Source organism: Microcaecilia unicolor, chromosome 1 (genome assembly GCF_901765095.1).
Source record: "Microcaecilia unicolor chromosome 1, aMicUni1.1, whole genome shotgun sequence".
Lineage (NCBI taxonomy): Eukaryota > Metazoa > Chordata > Amphibia > Gymnophiona > Siphonopidae > Microcaecilia > Microcaecilia unicolor.
Window position 1 is genome coordinate 575,108,642 of NC_044031.1, and position 19,509 is coordinate 575,128,150.

The 19,509-nt window shown below is 38.8% G+C and overlaps 1 protein-coding gene across 1 annotated transcript in view; it reads right to left on the reverse strand.

Moving 5' to 3' along the window:
• Positions 1–19,509, reverse strand: part of TAF2 (TATA-box binding protein associated factor 2) — a 377,955-nt gene that overhangs the window by 221,447 nt on the left and 136,999 nt on the right. Inside the window, exons 10-11 of the mRNA XM_030218511.1 lie at positions 18,681–18,766; positions 1,186–1,321 (exon numbers count right to left, since the gene is read on the reverse strand). Coding sequence (XP_030074371.1) covers positions 1,186–1,321; positions 18,681–18,766 — 222 coding nt within the window. The remainder of the gene's footprint in view (positions 1–1,185; positions 1,322–18,680; positions 18,767–19,509) is intronic.

Consider the following 19,509-nt stretch of genomic DNA (forward strand, 5'->3'; position numbering starts at 1 on the left):
AGATCAGTCCAGAAATTGTGGGTTGTGTCCATTAACCAATGGATAGAGACAGAAAGAAAGTAGCTCTTTGGAGTCCATCCCTCAAGAGTACTGTGCAGCCATAGAACTCTCAGTACTGCGACTGACATTCAAGCAATGGAACTCATATATATAGAACATACATCATGAAAATATTATTATCAAAAGGCCCCCATCATCTACACAAGACAGAAGTAGCACAGAGGACTGACACGTTAAGGGAGGAAATAACGAACTCCACTAGTATAACACTCAATTGGCGTGTAGCGATAGTAATCTTTTTAACAGCAGGTGAATGGTGACTTGTACCTCAAGAGATTATCTTTGGTTACTTGTGTGGCTGCATTTTCAAATATCAAATTTGGAAGAAAAATATAATACACGTTCATTGCTGATGTGAGACATCACACTTTAACCTCTGATGCAGCCTGTTTGATGAAACATGCTGTGTTGTGTTCCATATTCTTAATAAATCTTTATAGAAACACAGAGCTCCATTTTTGTGTTTTTGATTTGTTGCTTTTTCTATTCTATTCTATATTGATACTTCTATACCACCTTTAATAGTGTCTTCAAAGCAGTTTACAATCAAGAGGATAGCCTAATCGGACATGAATAACAATTTTGAACAAAACATCTTATAATAAATTAAAACAGATGTGATTTTAGAACTTTCCGCAATAAACTATAGTTAGCAACAGTCCGTAAATAGACTAGAATAGAATTCCAAACCTTGAGACTAGAATAGAATTCCAAACCTTGGGGCCCTATCTGACCTTTGGTTACTCGTCTCCCCATCTGACTTTGTTACTCATCTAGTTAAAGCATTTCTTTCAGATTTAGGTTTGAGTTTGGTGGAAATGTGTAGTCACACAAGCAAATGTTGTTGAATAGCGTTAAAAATGTATACAAGAACCAAAATATAAAAAAAATGAATTTTAATAGCCAACCATGCTATAGAATATTGTAATGCTGTACACCTATAAGGTGAATTTCAATCTGGCCACCGTTTGAAGGAAGATCGAAGTGCTACTTTAAGTATTTTATTCTGTGAAATGCATTATAATAACAAAAATTATCTAAGTACTATTTTGGAATTACTAGTACACATTACAAGTTTTTCCCCTCTGAGGTGAATATGTTTCCAACATGTGCTACAACATTTACCTGTAACATGAACTCCATACTGATCCGATTTTCAATCAATCGCATGACAAGATGGGCTTTGCACTGGAACATGTTGTAATATTCCCAGGACAAGGTGTGAGGATGTTTTATAGAAAAGTGAAGATGTGATGAAGTGCTGAAAAGAGATACAGCAAACTCAGTACAATGAAAACAGGACAGGAAAGCATAGGTGACATTCAGCCCCCAGCAGAAGGGAACAAAGGAATTAATTAGACAACCAAGTAGGTTCCATAACCAGTGCATGTGAATACATGTAACTTGTAAATGGAATGTGGATGGGAAAAAACAATAACCAAACCTCTACTAGCAGGATTCCCTTCAATTTGCCTCTGGCCTCGAATGGAAAGGGTGCCAAGAGGCATTCCATATGTTATACAAGGCAGGAGCAACAGTGCTAAAGCTGCCAAGAGAAATGGGGGAGGGAAATAAGACTATGGAGCTCATTTTCAATGCACTTAGACTTACAACTCAAAATGTAATTAAACTCTTGAATTCGTTGTCAGGCAATGTAGTAAAAGTAGTTAGCTTAGTGGGGTTTAAAAATGGTTTGGATAGCTTCCTAAAAGAAAAGTCCATAAGCCATTTACATGGACTTGGGGAAAATCCACTGCTTATTTCTGGGATAAGCATAAAATGTATTGTATTTTTTTGGGATCTTGCCAGGTACTTGTAACCTGGATTGGCCACTGTTGGAAACAGGATGCTGGGGTTGATGGACCTTCGGTCTGTCCCAGTATAGCAACACATATTATTATGTTCTTATGTACAAAGTTCCATAGGTTACTATTTTCAAAAGAGAAAAACATCCAAATTGGTATTTTCAAAACCAATTTTTAGACGTTTTTCTATGAAGTTCGTCAGAAGTGCGTTGAAATCACAAGGGTGTGTGTCAGAGGTACGTTAGGAACGCCCAGATCCTGCCCTTAAGACTTGGACATTTTTCAGCCATAATGGAATAAAACAACACCGTCCAGGACTAAAACTAGGATGCTTTGAGCTAGACCTGTTTTTATAACTAACAAGGCACAAACAAGTGCCCTAAATGACCAGATGACCATTGCAGGGAATCAGGGATGACCTCCCTTTACTCTCCAGTGATCACTGACCTCATCCCACCCATAAAAAAATGTGATTAAAAACATTACTTACCAGCCTCAGATGTAATACTCAGGTCAATTGGTAGAGAGCAGCATGAATGTCCCTGGAGTAGTCTAGTGGTGGGTGAAGTGTACAGACAGGTGGACCCAGGCCCATACATCCCCTTATCTGTTACACTTGTGGTGGAAACTGTGAGCTCTCCAAAACTCACCAGAAACCCACTGTACCCTCATATAGGTGCCCCTTCACCCATAAGGGCTAATGTAGTCGTGTACAGTTAGGGGTACTGAGTTTTGGGAGGACTCAGTAGACAAGATAAGGGAGCAACAGTGAGATGTATACCTGCAAGCATTTTACAGGAAGTCCACAACAGTGTCCCCCTAGGGTGCCCCACTGCTCTCCTGGGATATTTGTGTGGCCAGTCTACTAAGAATTCTGGCTTCCTCCTACATCCCAATGGCTTGATTTTGTGTGTAGCAATTTAAAAAGAAAAAAAAAAAGATAGACTTTTTCTGTTTTGAAAATGGCTATATTCCCCAGTTGAATTTTGGACGTTTTTAGCAAAATGGCCAAAGTTGGACTTAGACATCATATCGAAAATGCCCCTCTATGTAACTTTGTAAGTCTAAGTGCTTTGAAACTACATCTCTATGTAACTTTGTAAGTCTAAGTGCTTTGAAAATTCGTCTCTACATATCCTTTAAAAAAAATAAGTAGATTAAAAAGTTACCTTTAACCACTTTCCAAAGGGAGAGAAAATTATTTAATCATCTTGTCAGTGTGTCTGCTCCCTCCCCCCTCCCCCGATAAATAAATTTCCATTTAGAGTCCTATCAACATCAAATTTTCAGAGCACGTTTATCTGTTCTACTCCACTTATAAATGTATAGACCTTTATCATATTTTTGCACAGCCATCTTTTCTCCAAGGTGGAAGTCCTAACCTATTTAGCTTTTCCTTAAAAGGAAGCCATTCCACCTCTTATCATTTTGACCACCCTTCTCTATACTTTTTCAAGTTCTACTAAATCTTTATTGAGATGCAATGACCAAACTATAAACAATGCTTGAGGTCTAGTTACACCATGGAGCAATACAGATATTCCTAATTTTATCCTTTTCTTTAAAATTCCAAACATTGTTTACTTTTTTGACCTCCATTCCACAATTAGCCAAAGATTTCAATATTTTGTCCTCATCAATGCCTAGATCCTTTTTCTGGGTGAAAACTTCTAACAGGTAATAAGGCATTGTGTAACTTCAGTTTGGATTATTTTTCCTTCTAGTTATTTATTTATTTTGATATTTATACCCCTAAGTTATCCAGAACATACTGGAGTTCAATGTGGCTTACAAGAAATAAAACAGGCAAGGTTTACAATACCATAAACAAGTAAGAGCAGAGTAGCACAAATAAGATACAAATAAGAACTAAATAATAAACCATTGATGGCCAGTTACATTCTAACACACTCCATCAATTGGCATTGGCAGAGCTCCACCACTTAGCACCTTGATATCTAAAGTCTGGGGAGTGAACTGACTTATTGCGCACTCTCTTGCAATCTAGAAGTCTAAGGTAGCCCCTAGAACCAGAGGTTTACCACTTTGCACTGTCCAAATTAAATTTCATCTGCCATTTGGATAGTCTCCCTATCTTCCAAAGTCCACTGACAATTTTCACAATCCACTTGTATTCCCCATGACTGAATACTTCTCATTCAGAATCTTAACATTATTTTTTTAGTACTATAATCTACTGTCTGATATCTCTGATATTATGAAGAGTTACTAGTTAACTTGCTGAATGTTAATTCTGAACTTCTATTTGATAATGCCCAAATGTCAAGCCAGATGGCCTGGAAATTTGAAGCAATGCCAAAGAAAGTGATGCATGCTTTCCCCTACTCTACCATACCTCCAAAACAGATGATTCAGACAACTCTGCCAAATTAACCTTTCAAATGCCCAATCCCATCTGCTAAAAGCCATCATCTGTATTAATATAATTTCCAGTTCCATTTTTAACTTACCATAGATAAAACAAAAAGAATAAACAATAAAACCTAAATAACTTGTTCAAAATCAGCTATGATAGGAAAATAATACAGTGAAAATAAATACTTGCTACAAGTTGTAAACATCCTGAAAAAGTCTATCAATCCCAGGGTGTACCTAAAAAATAATTTTTCCGAGTCAATCCAAGATGATCTTCTATCAACAACTACATATATGAGATCCTCTGTTGGGTTAGTGGCTTCCCTGAGTGTTTTTATTGGATTTTTTTTTTTAACATTGCTATGTCTAAAGGGCAGGGGAAGAATAAGGAAGCTCTCAATTAAATTTCTACCCATATGAAGCTTCAATTCAGGGATTTACTCAACACCTTCCTTCCATACAGCTTGTACAAGTAAATCAATTTCTTTACTTGTTCCAAAAGTACAAAGACTAGGGGACTCTCAAGGAAGTTACATGGAAATACTTTTAAAACAAATAGGAGGAAGTATTTTTTCACTCAACGAATAGTTAAGCTCTGGAACTCTTTGCCGGAGGATGTGGTAACAGCGGTTAGCGTATCTGGGTATAAAAAAGGTTTGGACAAATTCCTGGAGGAAAAGTCCATAGTCTGCTATTGAGGCAGACATAGGAAGCAACTGCTTGCCATGGGATTTGTAGTATGGAGTGTTGCCACGATTTGGGTTTCTGGATTCATGGTTAATATGGGAAAGACAGCAGCTTACAATTTAGATGTACGGGATCTTTTGCTTTTACAATCTTCCTTTCCCTTTTGTTGGTCACAAAAATGTCTCAAAGGAGCTTGGCTTACTAAGCAGCACGGCAATCTGTTTAAAGCTAACTACTCAGTCTGATGCAGGCTAACCAAGTGGATCTAGGCAGATGGCAACATCTCTCTTTGAACTGGTTTAGTCATCTTGCAGTAGTCAAGATGAACATTCTGCTATGCCTTCTTTACTTATTTCATGTTTTGCTGATCGCTGTGCCCATACAATTCCTGGCAGTGGCTGAAGAAGCCATTCTTCATTTTATTTGGATGATAAAAAAAAACAATTTTGATTCTCGTGAGCAATCTTATTTCCAAAAATACTAGGACTAGGGGACATTCAATGAAGCTACAAAATAGTAAATTTAAAACGAAACAGAGAAGCGTTTTCTTTACTCAACGTGTAATTAAACTCTGGAATTCATTGCCAGAGAATGTGGTAAAGGCAGTTAGCTTAGAGGGGTTTAAAAAAGGCTTGGGCGGCTTCCTAAAGGAAAAATTTATAGACCATTATTAAAATGGACTTGGGGAAAATCCACTGCTTATTTTTGGGATAAGCAGAATAAAATGTTTTGTACTTTTTGGGGATCTTGCCAGGTATTTGTGACCTGGATTGGCCACTGTTGGAAACAGGATGCTGAGCCTGATGGACCTTTCGTCTGTCCCAGTATGGCAATACTTATGTACTTATGAGAAAACCCAGTAGAAGAAAAACTTTGAAGACTACAGAAAATATGTCCTGGATAATGCATATAGTTCCTTTGAGGCCTCCCAGCTCAGGTTTGGGGTTTTTTTTAAAGATAATAAAACTGAAGGTAATTGATACGGTAATCACGTGTAATGATGACTGGAGGATCTGATTTATATAGGAATAGGGGTAGCTGTCAGCATTTTCATTTTTTATATTTGTTATGTTTATGTATCTCTCATGTCTGGTCCCTGGATTCCTCTTATTTATTTCAAATTTCTATTCCGCCCAATCCTGCATTCTTGGCTGATTACAAAGTTCACATACAGTAATAAAATACATCACAAACCTCAAATCAAAAACAAAACAAATCACAAATATCAAAAATTGTTTCCATAGCTACGTACTTGCCCCTCTCCCTCACAAACCTGTGAAACCTCCCAGCTCCTCAAATCCTTTTGAAAATTAAAAAAAAATGTTTTTAACCGCTTTCTAAAACCAAGTAACATTTCAGCTTTACACATTTCCACTCGCAAAGTATTCCTGGTTTTAGAACCTGCAATTTGCGAGTCATAGCCTGAAGACCTAACAAGCTAACAGATTGAAAACTTGGCCATCAAGCAAATTCTCAGTCCTCAAAGAACGAGTAGGCCTGTACATTGTCAGAACTGATGCCAACCAAGAGGAACCTGCATTACTCAATGATTTAAAAATCAAAGTGAGTATCTTAAATTCAATCCTATACACAATCAGTAACCTAGCAGTAATATGCTCCCTAATTGATTAACTTACAAGCACCCATGCCACCACATTTTGAGTAACCTGGAGCGCCCATAACATATATCCAGGCAAGCCAAACAACAACAGATTACAATAATCAAAATGTGGAAAAACTATGGCTTGCAAAACTTGTGCTCTATCTGGAAGAAGGTATTATACTTCCTATTACTTTGTCTACAAGTGTTATATTGTGAATGGTTTAATGGTAGCAGCATCTATATGTTATATTAAGAGATTCTTGATATATAATTCTAAACACACAGTAAAAAGAAACAAAATATGATAGGAAATAGTACAATGTAATTTCAAACACTGCACTATTTTCATATCATACTTACAGCAGTATTAAAGACTAAGGGGGAAATGTCTTTTGTTTATGACTGTTCATACATATCTATAGATAGATTAAGAGTTATATACAAAGCCAGTAAAAGGAATTTGCAGAGAAATTAGAAACTAAAAAAAAACAACTGGTTGGCTATGCTACTTCTTCAAAGTACTGTGATTACATATATACCCCTTTGGCCCAATAAAGTTAAGTAGCTGGCTTAATTCATGCAGCTGGCAACAGAGTAAATAGTTTGTTTTATACTCTGATGTACTGAATCACTAATAAAGTGGTACAGGGAAAGTGCCAATGTATGGGATAAATTACAGGAAAAACTTGAAAAGAGCACTATGCTTAAAATGGAACTCTACTCTGTTTTCTGGAACAAGTAATGCAATATCCTTTGCCAAAATAAATAAAGCTATTTGTAAAACAGTGCCAGCTATAAAGGGCAAATAACTACCTCTTCTAATCCTAATTTTGTTTTGCTTGGTTTGCATTTGTATGTCAGCACAACAACAGCTGAGACATGGAACTACCTACTTGCTCCTCCTTAATTTAGAAATGAACAGTTCAAAACATAAGGCAACATATAAGACTCTGCAAAACAAGTGGATATACTTTATAAATTGTCCAATTATTTCTCATTTACAAAAAATATGCAACAGGCTATCTTTTTAGTAAGTGATTGAGAAAGCAAAGCTGCTTACCTTTAATGGGTGTTCACCAAGGTCAAACAGAATTAATCATAAGGTGATCTCATCCAAAAACGCCTGGGCCAGAAAAAAGTATAAGAAAATACTCTAAGATTGAAGAGCTTTCTAGCATACTCAACCACACCAGTGAGGGTTCTCCAACACGTGTCATCGTAATGTGCAGCCTCAATTTTGTATTAGCTACTTTTAAAAGATGTCAGCTCCTAGGGGAGATGGGTGGGCTTCAGGGAGAGAACTATCTTGTTGCCCTCCTGCAACACCTGTTATAAGTACGCAACATTGCTTTCTCCGAGGACAAAGAAGATATGCAGGTCTCATGACTGGAAATACCTAGCTATTGCTTGCCTTTAACAAAAAAGTAAAAACAAAATGCCAATGAGCAACCACAAACATGTGTTTCCATTAGCAAAGACCATGCTGTTTGTTTGTTTGTTTTTAAACAAAGGCAACCTGGAAAAATAAAAATAGGCCCTAGGAAGATACAGTTTTATTTATTTATTTATATTTATTGCATTTGTACCCCACATTATCCCACCTTTTTGCAGGCTCAATGTGGCTTACAGAGTAAGGTTATGATAAAGTCAGTGCATGATTTAAATACAATTGATCATAAGCTGCGGTAAAGAGGATTTACATGTGGGTAGGTTGAGTGAGAGGTGTTTTAGGTGTGCTTGGGTGGTTTGGGGGATGATTTATATCATTGAGGGTGACTTTTGTAAGCTTTGTTAAAGAGGTGTGTTTTCAGAGCTTTGCGGAAGCTGGTTAGATTATTCATGGTTTTCAGTTGGCTTGTACACCTCAACAAGATTCTGCAGGACATAATAACCAAACCTAATGTTGCATTAGGAATCCCTTTCTCAGCAATAATGCATTGTAAATGTATAGACAGGCATCCACATGCAGCCTTGTAGTTCTTGTCTATGAAGGCCTAAAGTGACCACCAATGCTGCCATGGCTTTGATATTATGGGGGCAACTCTATAACTGCGTATCTCCAATTAGGTGCCCAGAGGGTGCACAGTAGAAATTTATCCTATAACATAAAGTAGGTGCCTACTTTCCAATACAGAATACTAGGGTAACCAGGTATTAACAATCACAAAATTTAAGCACTCACTTGCCAGTCACAACTGGTGTAAGCATACGTGCCTATGTGTGGCAGGAACACACATAACTCACAGTATTCTGCAAGTTATGTGTATTAAGTGGGAACACCGCCTATGTCCTCCCATGCTCTAATCTTGTGTACACCCCCTTTACAAATACTAGTTATGCAAGTTAAGTGGGTTATTTGCAAAATAGTATTTAGGCGCCATGCTAGCACTTACATACACCCTTTGGTGCACACATGCCTGCATAAATGCTAGTATTCTAATATTTATGAATGTAATGTACAAGTAAATGTGAACACCTACATTATAGAATTACCCCATATGGGTCTTATTCTATAAAGGTTATGCTCCTAAATTACGAGCACACTCTATGCTCCAAAATAGATTATGCTCGTAATTTAGGAGCTTAAATTATGCTCATAAATTAGGAGTATAAATTTTAGGAGCATAACCTTTATACAATAATGCCCTATACAAAGTATTACTAAATTAATGCTACCCACTGTCTAAATAAAGTGTGTATACTAGACTAAGGCAGTCTCAGATGTCTTGGGGTCAAAAGAAATAAAAGCTGGATGGATTATCTAAAAGCTTCAGTTTTCTTCCAGTAGAAGGCTAAGGTTGCTATATAATTCAAGTTGTGCAAAACACATTTATATCATGGGCATGTGGTCTGAGGAAAAATGTAGGAAGAACAGTTGACTGGTTAAGGTGGAAATCCATCACCATCTTAGGCAGGAATTTAGGATGTCTGTAAAGAACAACCATATTGCTGAAGCATTTTGCAGAGAGCCAGTCACTAAGGCCTGGAGTTCAATGATTTGTCTGCCAAAGTGACCACAACCTATGTAAAGTAAGATATTCCAGGTAAAGTACTACAGCTCACATGAGTTTAAACTGACTAGGTCAGTACCACATTGAGATACCAAGACTAATCTAAACATTTGTAACGTAACCCGCTTAATCCCTAGGAATAGGTACAACGCAGGATACAAAACCTTAGTTAAGAAAATACAAATATAACAGTTATGTGATACATGTTGATCACTAACTTGACTTATCCTTAATCAGATATTTATCATACAAATACATTTTTAAACTTTTACAAAAATCAATGTACAAAGAGTGTTTTTTTTTTCTTTTAATGGTAAGTTATTCCAGAACTGAACTGCCTGAAAAGAGAAGAAATCCTCCAGTACTTTTTTTTTAAAGATAAACTCCTTTAAATGATGTAAAACTAAATTCAAGACAGTCTAGTATTTAACTCTTGATCTACACAAGAGATGAATCAATTAAGTAACATGAATTGAAGTAAGACCTAAAGATATAACAAGAGGATTTGAATAAAATGTGAGCTCTAAATGGAAGCCAATATAATTCTGGTAGTTAAGGAGATACGTGGTCAAATTTACTTGGTTTAAATATTAAAAGGGCCACAGATATAACATATTGTAATGGTCCAACTGGGACAGTATAAAACGTTGGAGCAATAAAGTAAAATGATCTTCATTCAAATATGAACGAATTCATATTTGAATGAAGATCATTCAAACGAATTGTTCTCAATTGTTCGAGCCTAAAGAAGATCTGTTTAAACAGATGGTTAACCTGCAATACCCAAGATACGGAGGAATCAAGAAGTACACCTAATACATTAGCCACAGAGATGGGTCTACTCTAATAGATGTAGAAGGTATTCAAGCATCTACTGTGCACCAGGAAAAAGGATCTATGGTCTGTCCATTACATAAGATGGCAAACATCTGCAACTTGAAACTAAAAGATCTTCTAATGCAGTGGTTCCCAAACCTGATCCTAGAGGCACCCCAATCCAGTAAGGTTTTTAGGATATCCACAATGAATATTCATGCGAGAGATTTTCATGCACTGCCTTCACTGCATGCAAATCTCTCTCATGAATATTCATTGTGGATATCCTGAAAACCTGACAGAATGGGGTGCCTCCAGGACCAGGTTTGGGAGCCACTGTTCTAGTGGATTGTCTCCTGTCTCCTATAGGCCAGAAAGATTTGAGAGATGTTATCAGCAGATTCTGTGAAATGAACATTAGCCTCTCAAAATCCAGAATGTGAAGGCCGAGGGCCTAGGACCCAGTGGCGTAGCCAGACCTAACATTTTGGGTGGGCCCAGAGCTAATATGGGTGGGCACTATGTATATGGGTGTGAGTAGTGTTTCTTGGGACACTCTTAAATGCCTTAGAGTGCACTTGATGACAGATATTTGATAAACAGTCTGCCCAGCAGTTGTCCTGAATCAACATAAACCACATACATACCTTAACACCACCAGTTCTGAACACACAAATACCAATAACAGCACCTTTAAAAAGGCAGCAGTGAATATACACAACAGCAATGTGTTCCATTGGAACAAAACAGACAAGTCAGACTGATACAGATCCCATACAAACCATATGCAAGCAGAATCTCTCACCTGGGTCACATGCAAAACACAGATTAACCCTCATCAATTGAGAATAGAGGACCAAAATTTTGAAATTGGCCTGTAGCTCAGTATCAGCCTTGCCCTTCCCTAACCCCATCCCTCTCTGTAGCCTGGCATCAGCCCTGCCCTTCCCTACCCCCATCCATCCCTGTAGCCCACCATCAGCTCTACCCTTCCCCCCATCACGTCATCCCTGTAGCCATCTCCCCTACCCTTCCCAATCTCTCCCCCCCCCCACCCTGATGCACACCAGCATTAAATATAAAACCCACCAACATTTATATTTAATGTTGATGGGTTTCTCGGTAGGGGGTGGTCTCTGCAGTGCCCAAGTTTAAAAAAAAAAGTTTTATATATGAACATTTTTTAACGTCCTTGGCACTACAGAGCCCACCCCCACCCAGAAACCCACCAACATTAAATACACAAAATTTTTGTTTAAACCTGGTATTACACAAATTAAAACATTTTTGTTACCTGGTCTTGAGCTTCCTATAGAGATCTATTGCCCCCGATGAGGTCTTAATGAGTGTGCACGTGGGATTCCAGGTTCTAGGCCTGATTCCCCAAGCATAGCAGCAAGAATGTTAAAAAAGCAGGCAGGAAGGCTTCTGAATGGCTGCATGTTGCTGTGCAGCTGAACTGGTGCCAGGATCCGAATTACTGAAGCTATTCATCTCCAATTATCACATAAACTTCACGATGTATTCCATGTGCAGCAAGAAATCACCCCATCCTTTCCCCTGTAAGCCACATTTTGTAATTTTGAGCCTAAAGCAGCCCTTACACTCCCATCCCCGCCCCCCGGGGGTGGTGTATTCTACCCTGAAATCCCTCATTCTTATTTGGCCCGTTTCTGAGAAACTGGAGATGAGGGGGAAAGAGAAAAAGTTTTATTCTAGTCTGCACTGCAGGCAATTCAAATTCACAATTCACCATTAATTCCGTGTAAAATAACATATCTAGATGGCACAAAAATAATAAAAACAAAGGGGGAGTAAGAAGAGGAGAGACATAACGGGTGACCTAAATTCAACTAATATGAACACATTTTAGAAATAAATAAAATGGGAGCTAGAAATAATTAAAAAATAACGAGAGAAGATAATTGTTTAAAATTAAAACTAAAGGCAAAATACAATAGGAGGACAGGAAGCGTGAGAAGGGCAGGGCATAAAGATGGTATATGGAATAAACAAACATCATATGAAGCTGTGACTGCAAGAGAAGAACAACTGTCGGGTCTGGCAAAAGGAGAAGAAAAAAAAAAGCAGAGCCAAGTACTGCAGGGGAAGAAGCACCCTTACCTGAATATTAAAAGGAGACAAAAGCTCTGGAGGAGGCATGCAAGGAGCTCAGCAGGATTTAAAAACACCCTGAGAGAAAGCAAATAATGAGCCTGAAGATAAACTCAGCAGGGAGACAAGAGACTGTTAGGCTGATTCAATCGCAGCTCAGTTGTAGGCTGTTCAATCGCCTCAGATCTCTCCGTAGTTTGAAGTCATCAGTGCAGATAAACTCAGCAGGGAGACAGTAGGCAGATAGGCTGGTTCAATCTCAGCTCGGTTATGGGCATTCAATCACCTCGGATCCCTCAGTCAGTGGCCAGAGTCATAGTATCAATATAAACAACAACTGGAGAAGCGATTTACTCAAGGAGAGCCCGATGGAATAATGAGAGCCGGACAAGGAAACTGAGAGTGAGCTGCTGACACCTAAAAAGACAGGCACCGATTGGCGGGTCAGAGAGACTGGGTGGGCCTGTGCCCACCCAGGCCCACCCGTGGCTAGGCCCCTGCTAGGACATGATATTGGGATATAATAGAGTCCTCTGATTCTGAATTACAGAGAGGGGTAGACCCAAAGAAGGCTGGCTCCCTGAAGGACAACACCCTCATGAACAGGAAGCAGATCTATTTTTGCCAATAAGAAGCCATGAGTATCATGGTTCTTCAGTCTCTTGAGTTCTAAAAGATTTCGGACCACTGGAAGAATCAGAGCATATATATACAAATCCACTAAGGGGTCCTTTTACTAAGGTGAGCTGAAAAATGGCCTGTGCTCGTGTAGGCACATGCAGGTTCATTTCTTAGCACACCTGCAAAAAAGGCCTTTTGGTTTTTTTTGGCCGAAAATGGACATGCAGCAAAATAAAAAATGGAGTGAGTCCATTTTGGGCCTGAGACCTTACCGCCACCCATTGACTTTGTGGTAAGGTCTCACGCGTTAACCAGGCGGTAATCATCAGCACGCAGACACTGCCAATTACCTCGCAATTAGCGCCACGTGCCGGAAAGTTTTCAGCATGCATACTGGACGTGCATAAAAAATTAAATTACCACCCAGGTTACGCTGTAGCCAGGTGGCAGTTCCAAATTGGCATGCGTTGGGCACACGTAGTCGCCTACGCAGCTTAGTAAAAGGGCCCCCAAGTAGACTATTCTCCCCAGTCTTTCTGTGGCATTGAAAGACTTACGTGATTATGGGACTTTTAAAAAGCATTTGAAAACTTGGATTTTTAAAGACTGTAAATGCATGTTAATAATGCAATCGTGATTGCTGGATGCGTATGCAAGCTTGAGGACACGGTGTTATATTTCAGTGGATTGAATTTTAAGGAGTGCATAATTTGTCTGTTGTTTTAAGGTCAGAATTATACATTGTAATCCATTCTGAGGAGCCTTTCAGCTGAAAGTAGCAGACTATAAAATTCTGTATTAAATTAAATGAAGCCAGCTAAGGCTAGTTTGTCATGTTTCCCCAACCTTGATAAAGAATGGAAGAATCTTTGTAAATCAGAGTAGACAAACAGATCATATGTTAAGGGAAAGAGAATATTAGTGGGGTTATATTACCATATCTCCACCTGGTGAGACAGAAAATGAAATGTTAAATTAAGAAAGCTAATAAAATTTGTTAACACTAAAATATTGGGTGATTTTCATTACCAATCACCAACTAAAAGGAGAAAAATAACAAAATCAACACTTTGATTTTAATTCCCCAGTACTGACTGGCTAAAAGTCATGTCAGGAAATGCTAGGGGTGTTCCTGGCTTAAATAAATGATGCTTCATGGAATAGCTGTTTCAGGAACTGACAAGACGGGAAGCTATTTTAGATCTAGTTCTTATGGCATGCAGGATTTGGTTGATAAGGTAATGGTGTTGGGGGCCACTTGGCAACAGTGATCATATCATGAGGAAGTTGGAGATAAGTGGTGTGAAGACACTATGGAAATCTATATCAGAATTTAAATTTGGAAAGGGTAATTATGTTAAAATGAGGAAACTGTTTTTAAAAAGCTAAAAGGAATATGACATTGTAAACAACACCATCTTGGAAGCCCAGAGCAGATGTATCCCATGTATTAAAAAGGGTGTCAGAGTCATAAGAACATTTTTCAAAAATGGAAAAAAATCCAAATAAAGAAAACAGGAAGTAACATAAGCACTGGCAAGTTAGATCCAATGCTCTGATAAGGAAGCCTAAAACAGAATTTGAAAAGTGACAGTCCAACAGCTTTTTATTTTTCTGAATTCTACTAAAGTATTGCATCCAAGGCATTCAGATTTTCAAAAGGGTCATAGTACTAAGGCAATCATGGCAGCTGCTCATAGTGAAGTACATGGTATCCTAGAGGGTAGTCAGATAGTCTTGGTAGTTTCATTAGACCTAGCTGACTATGCTCTTCTCTTGCAGCACTTAAGCTCAATAAAAACCAGTGGTGTAATGTTTGAATGGTTTAAGTCGTTCTTTTGTAGTCTCGGAGAAGACCTCATTGTCTAAGGATTATCTCCTTACATGTGGGGTCCCACAGGGATCTCCACTGTACCTTATTTAACATCTTTAAAAATCCATTAGTGACAATTACTCAAAATCATTAAAAAGTGTTTGTATGCAGATATTTTTTTGGTTGCCAGGGTATCATCTAGCTATGGATCTAACCATCATTAGCTTGTCCTAAATGTCGGCAGAACTATGGCTTGCTGGCTTTCAGGGCGTAATGCTCAACCACTTTTTCATATTTAAGAGTTTTGACAGATTATCAACACGTCTCCAGAGTGGTACAGAGGTGTTTCCTTAGATTGCGTCAACTGCATATGTTGAGATGCCTTTCATAAGTTGCTTCATGTGCGTCTGATATCATGGATAGCTATGGTGATATTCACTGTTGTGGTTGTCCAGGTCTTGCCACGTTCAAGTAAGAGGAACCAATATTTCAGCCCTACCTGTGATAAGTTAGCAACACACCTCCACTGGGGAAAAGAGAACAATCCAGACTGTTACAGATTCCTACACACAATCTAATCCCTCACCTCAGTTACACATGGAAAACAGAGACCATCACCTAGTAAAAGTAACAGACTACAATTAAGAAACAAATATGCACACAAAAAATTCAATGGACACCCCAAGAAACCCCAGACTCTTAACAGCGGAACACTGAAGAAAAACAGAAATGTGCTTCCTGCCCATTTTCAAAGCTGACCTATTTAATTCTCTTAAAAATTGAAAATAAATATTATGCACCTCTGATCATTTTATTTCTTTCAGTTAGCTTGGTCCTAGGTCTATCTTAAACAAAAACAAGAGAAAGTGCTAAAGTTCTTTTGAAGGATCTCATTTCTACTTTGTTTCTTCACTCCTCCTGTCTTCTTCCCTTCATCTCTCACCAACATTGATCATGCTGTTCCACCTTATTTTCTCCATTGCTCTTTATCTGCCTTTTTATCTACTTTGACTAGATTTTATTCCTCTTTTCCCCCCTCCAACCTTCTGGTTCCTTCGCATCATACACTTAATTCTCTAGTTCTCCCATTTACACCTGTGTCTCTCATTCTCATCTTTCAGCAACTTTCTAGTTCCCCCATTTCCACCCTCTCTACTGATTCCCTACTCAGCCTCATCTACCCCTGCCACTCATCTCTCGCCAACCCCATTCTTTCCCTGTCACGTATTCCCACTCACCTCCAGAACCTCTCTTACATCTTATTCCGAGCTCCCATGCCCCTTTGTTGCTGCAATTTCCACCCTTTCACATCCTTCAAAGACAGGTCTCCCTTCCTTTGTCTCTCAACCTCTTCATAGACCTCTGCCTCTTTCTTCCCTTTTCCCAGCATTTATTGCCCCCGAGAGAGAGAGAGAGAGAGAGAGAGAGAGAGAGAGAGAGAGAGAGAGAAGTAAGCATTATTAACTAGCTGCCATAGTGTATAATCCTTTTTTCTCTAGAAATAGGCATTTTTCCCATTGTTTTAAACTGAAACTTTTTCTAGAGGTAGAAACTTGACCTAGAGATGGGAGTAACTAGTGAGGTAATTAAATTTGCTCACGACACAAAGTTATTCAAAGTCGTTAAATCGCGGGAGGATTGTGAAAAATTGCAACAGGACCTTACAAGACTGGGAGTATAAATGGCAGATGACGTTTAATGTGAGCAAGTGCAAAGTGATGTGGGAAAGAGGAACCCAAATTATAGCTACGTCATGCAAGGTTCCATGTTAGGAGTCACAGACCAAGAAAGGGATCTAGGTGTCATCACTGATGATACATTGAAACCTTCTGCTCAGTGTGCTGCTGCGGCTAAGAAAGCAAATAGAATGTTAGGTATTATTAGGAAAGGAATGGAAAACAAAAATGAGGACGTTATAATGTCTTTGTATCGCTCCATGGTGCGACCGCACCTCGAATATTTTGTTCAATTCTGGTCGCCACATCTCAATAAAGATATAGTACAATTAGAAAAGGTACAGAGAAGGGCGACAAAAATGATAAAGGGGATGGGACGACTTCCCTATGAGGAAAGGCTAAAGCGGCTAGGGCTCTTCAGCTTGGAGAAAAGGCGGCTGAGGGGAGATATGATAGAGGTCTACAAAATAATGAGTGGAGTTGAACAGGTAGAAGTGAAGCATCTGTTTACGCTTTCCAAAAATACTACGACTAGCGGGCATGCGATGAAGCTACAATGTAGAGGAGTGGCCTAGTGGTTAGGGTGGTGGACTTTGGTCCTGGGGAACTGAGGAACTGATTTCGATTCCCACTTCAGGCACAGGCAGCTCCTTGTGACTCTGGGCAAGTCACTTAACCCTCCATTGCCCCATGTAAGCCACATTGAGCCTGCCATGAGTGGGAAAGCGCGGGGTACAAATGTAACAAAAATAAATAAATAAGTAGTAAATTTTAAAACGAATCGGAGAAAATATTTCTTCACTCAACGTGTAATTAAACTCTGGAATTCGTTGCCAGAGAATGTGGTAAAGGCGGTTAGCTTAGCGGAGTTTAAAAAAGGTTTGGACGGCTTCCTAAAGAAAAAGTCCATAGGCCATTATTAAATGGATTTGGGGAAAAATCCATTATTTCTGGGATAAGCAGTATAGAATGTTTTGTACTTTTTTGGGATCTTGCCAGGTATTTGTGATCTGGATTGGCCACTGTTGGAAACAGGTTGCTGGGCTTGATGGACCTTTGGTCTTTCTCAGTATGGCAATATTTATGTATTTATCTCCCGGTACATTAACAGGAGCTGCAGTCAGCAGAGCCGGATGAACCGAACTCTTCTGCTGCTGCCCCTTACCTTTCATTATATTAAGCAAATTAAAGTAAGAGCACCACCGTTGATGCTCAATATACCCCCCCCCCTCTTTGCCTGTGCTTCTCCAGCACTTTAGATGAAACCTTTGATGCTGCTCAGGATTGTCTGAGTGTGCAAAAGATGAGATTTGCGCTATCTTGGATGATTCCTGGCACAGCTCCTTTGCAGCTGGACTCTGAAAGTCACTATGCAGGAAGGCAGAAGAAATAGGAGGATCTATTGGAATGCACAGTCTCCTGATCTCTCTGCAATACTCTTTTCCATTCTGAGCTAGCAGGATTCTCTTCCTCCACTTCATATTGATTGTGAAGGTGGGTCAAGCAGTACCTTTCAAACTCCCAGGAACATACTGATGCAATGCTTGCAGTCAGCCTGGTCATCTCAAGTGGGTATCCAAGTTCTGAATTTTCTTCCACACTGAGGGCGTGGCTGGAACCTCAACTTTTCAAGATTTTCTGACACCAACCTGCTTATTGAAGGAAAACTAAGCCTTTGCTAAGAAGAAAAGGGGTGAAACCTAGATGGAGCATATATGAAGACAGGAATAAATTCAAAAACTGATGTTTACTGGAAATATGCAAAAAACACAACTGTTAAGACTCAGCAGAAGAGAAATGAAGTAGCCCTGCTGGACACCAACCTTGAAGAAATTACTCATGCACAGTTCCAGGTGCTACGAAGCTCTTCAAGGCTTATAGTTTTATTACTTTTCACTTTGCCAAGTCCCAGCTCCACCAAACAATGTTATCCAGTCAGGAGGGCTACATATTCTGCTTGCCATTGGTAAAATTCAAAAAACCACCAAACTGAATAATTTCCCTTGCAGATAAAAAGCAAAGTGGTTGCAGGCACACAGACTGGCTGTAAACAATTAAAAAGGAATAAAAGTTAATTAATTCAAACTAAACACATACTTATCCTTCTCCTTTCCCACAGAGAATATTGGATGCAACAGAACTCCTCCAGTTTTCAGTTCATATGCTACTATTTGGTCCAGCTCCTAGAAAAAAAATATTAAATGCAACAGTAGAGCACCAGAACTATTGAATTTTAAAGTTTCAAATCTTTTTTTTAATTATTATAAAATTTTAACATAAAAATAGTCAACAATGGTAGCCACAAGAACAAACTAATCTATGTCAAAAGTACCAACCCCTCCACCCTAAACCCCTATGGCCCCGAACAGATTGAGCAAGGGATGAAAAGAAAACATCCAATATTGAAATATAAACCCATAGAGGACGTACTCTTATGACTCTCCACTTTACCTTAATAAGTAGGCAGTAAAAAGTATATCCCCTTTTTCCACTCAACCCCCCCCCCCTCAGAAACTGAGTAGTATTGATCAGTGGTAGACCAAAATCCCTCCCACTCTATGAGGACTGTCGCAGGAACAGTTCATTAACGACTATACTACGAGCCATAGGTGACAAGGACTGAATATAGGGATCCCATATAGACTAAAAATCTTTTTACATTTTGGGATCATAATTGCTTCTTGAACTTAAGTCATCAGCATATAGAACATATTTCTCCAATGCATTAATGAAGGTGGAAGGATTGTGTCCAAAACTAAAGTATATCAGTATTGTTGCATTTTTAAAGACAGGTTGCACCTTGTATGTCAGATTATAAATCATAGAACTCATAAATCTGCTTGGTCACAGGACTTTTATTTAAAATTGTGCATATTAAGGTCCAGAGCATAATCCCATCAACCAATATCAGATGGCATGCATTTCT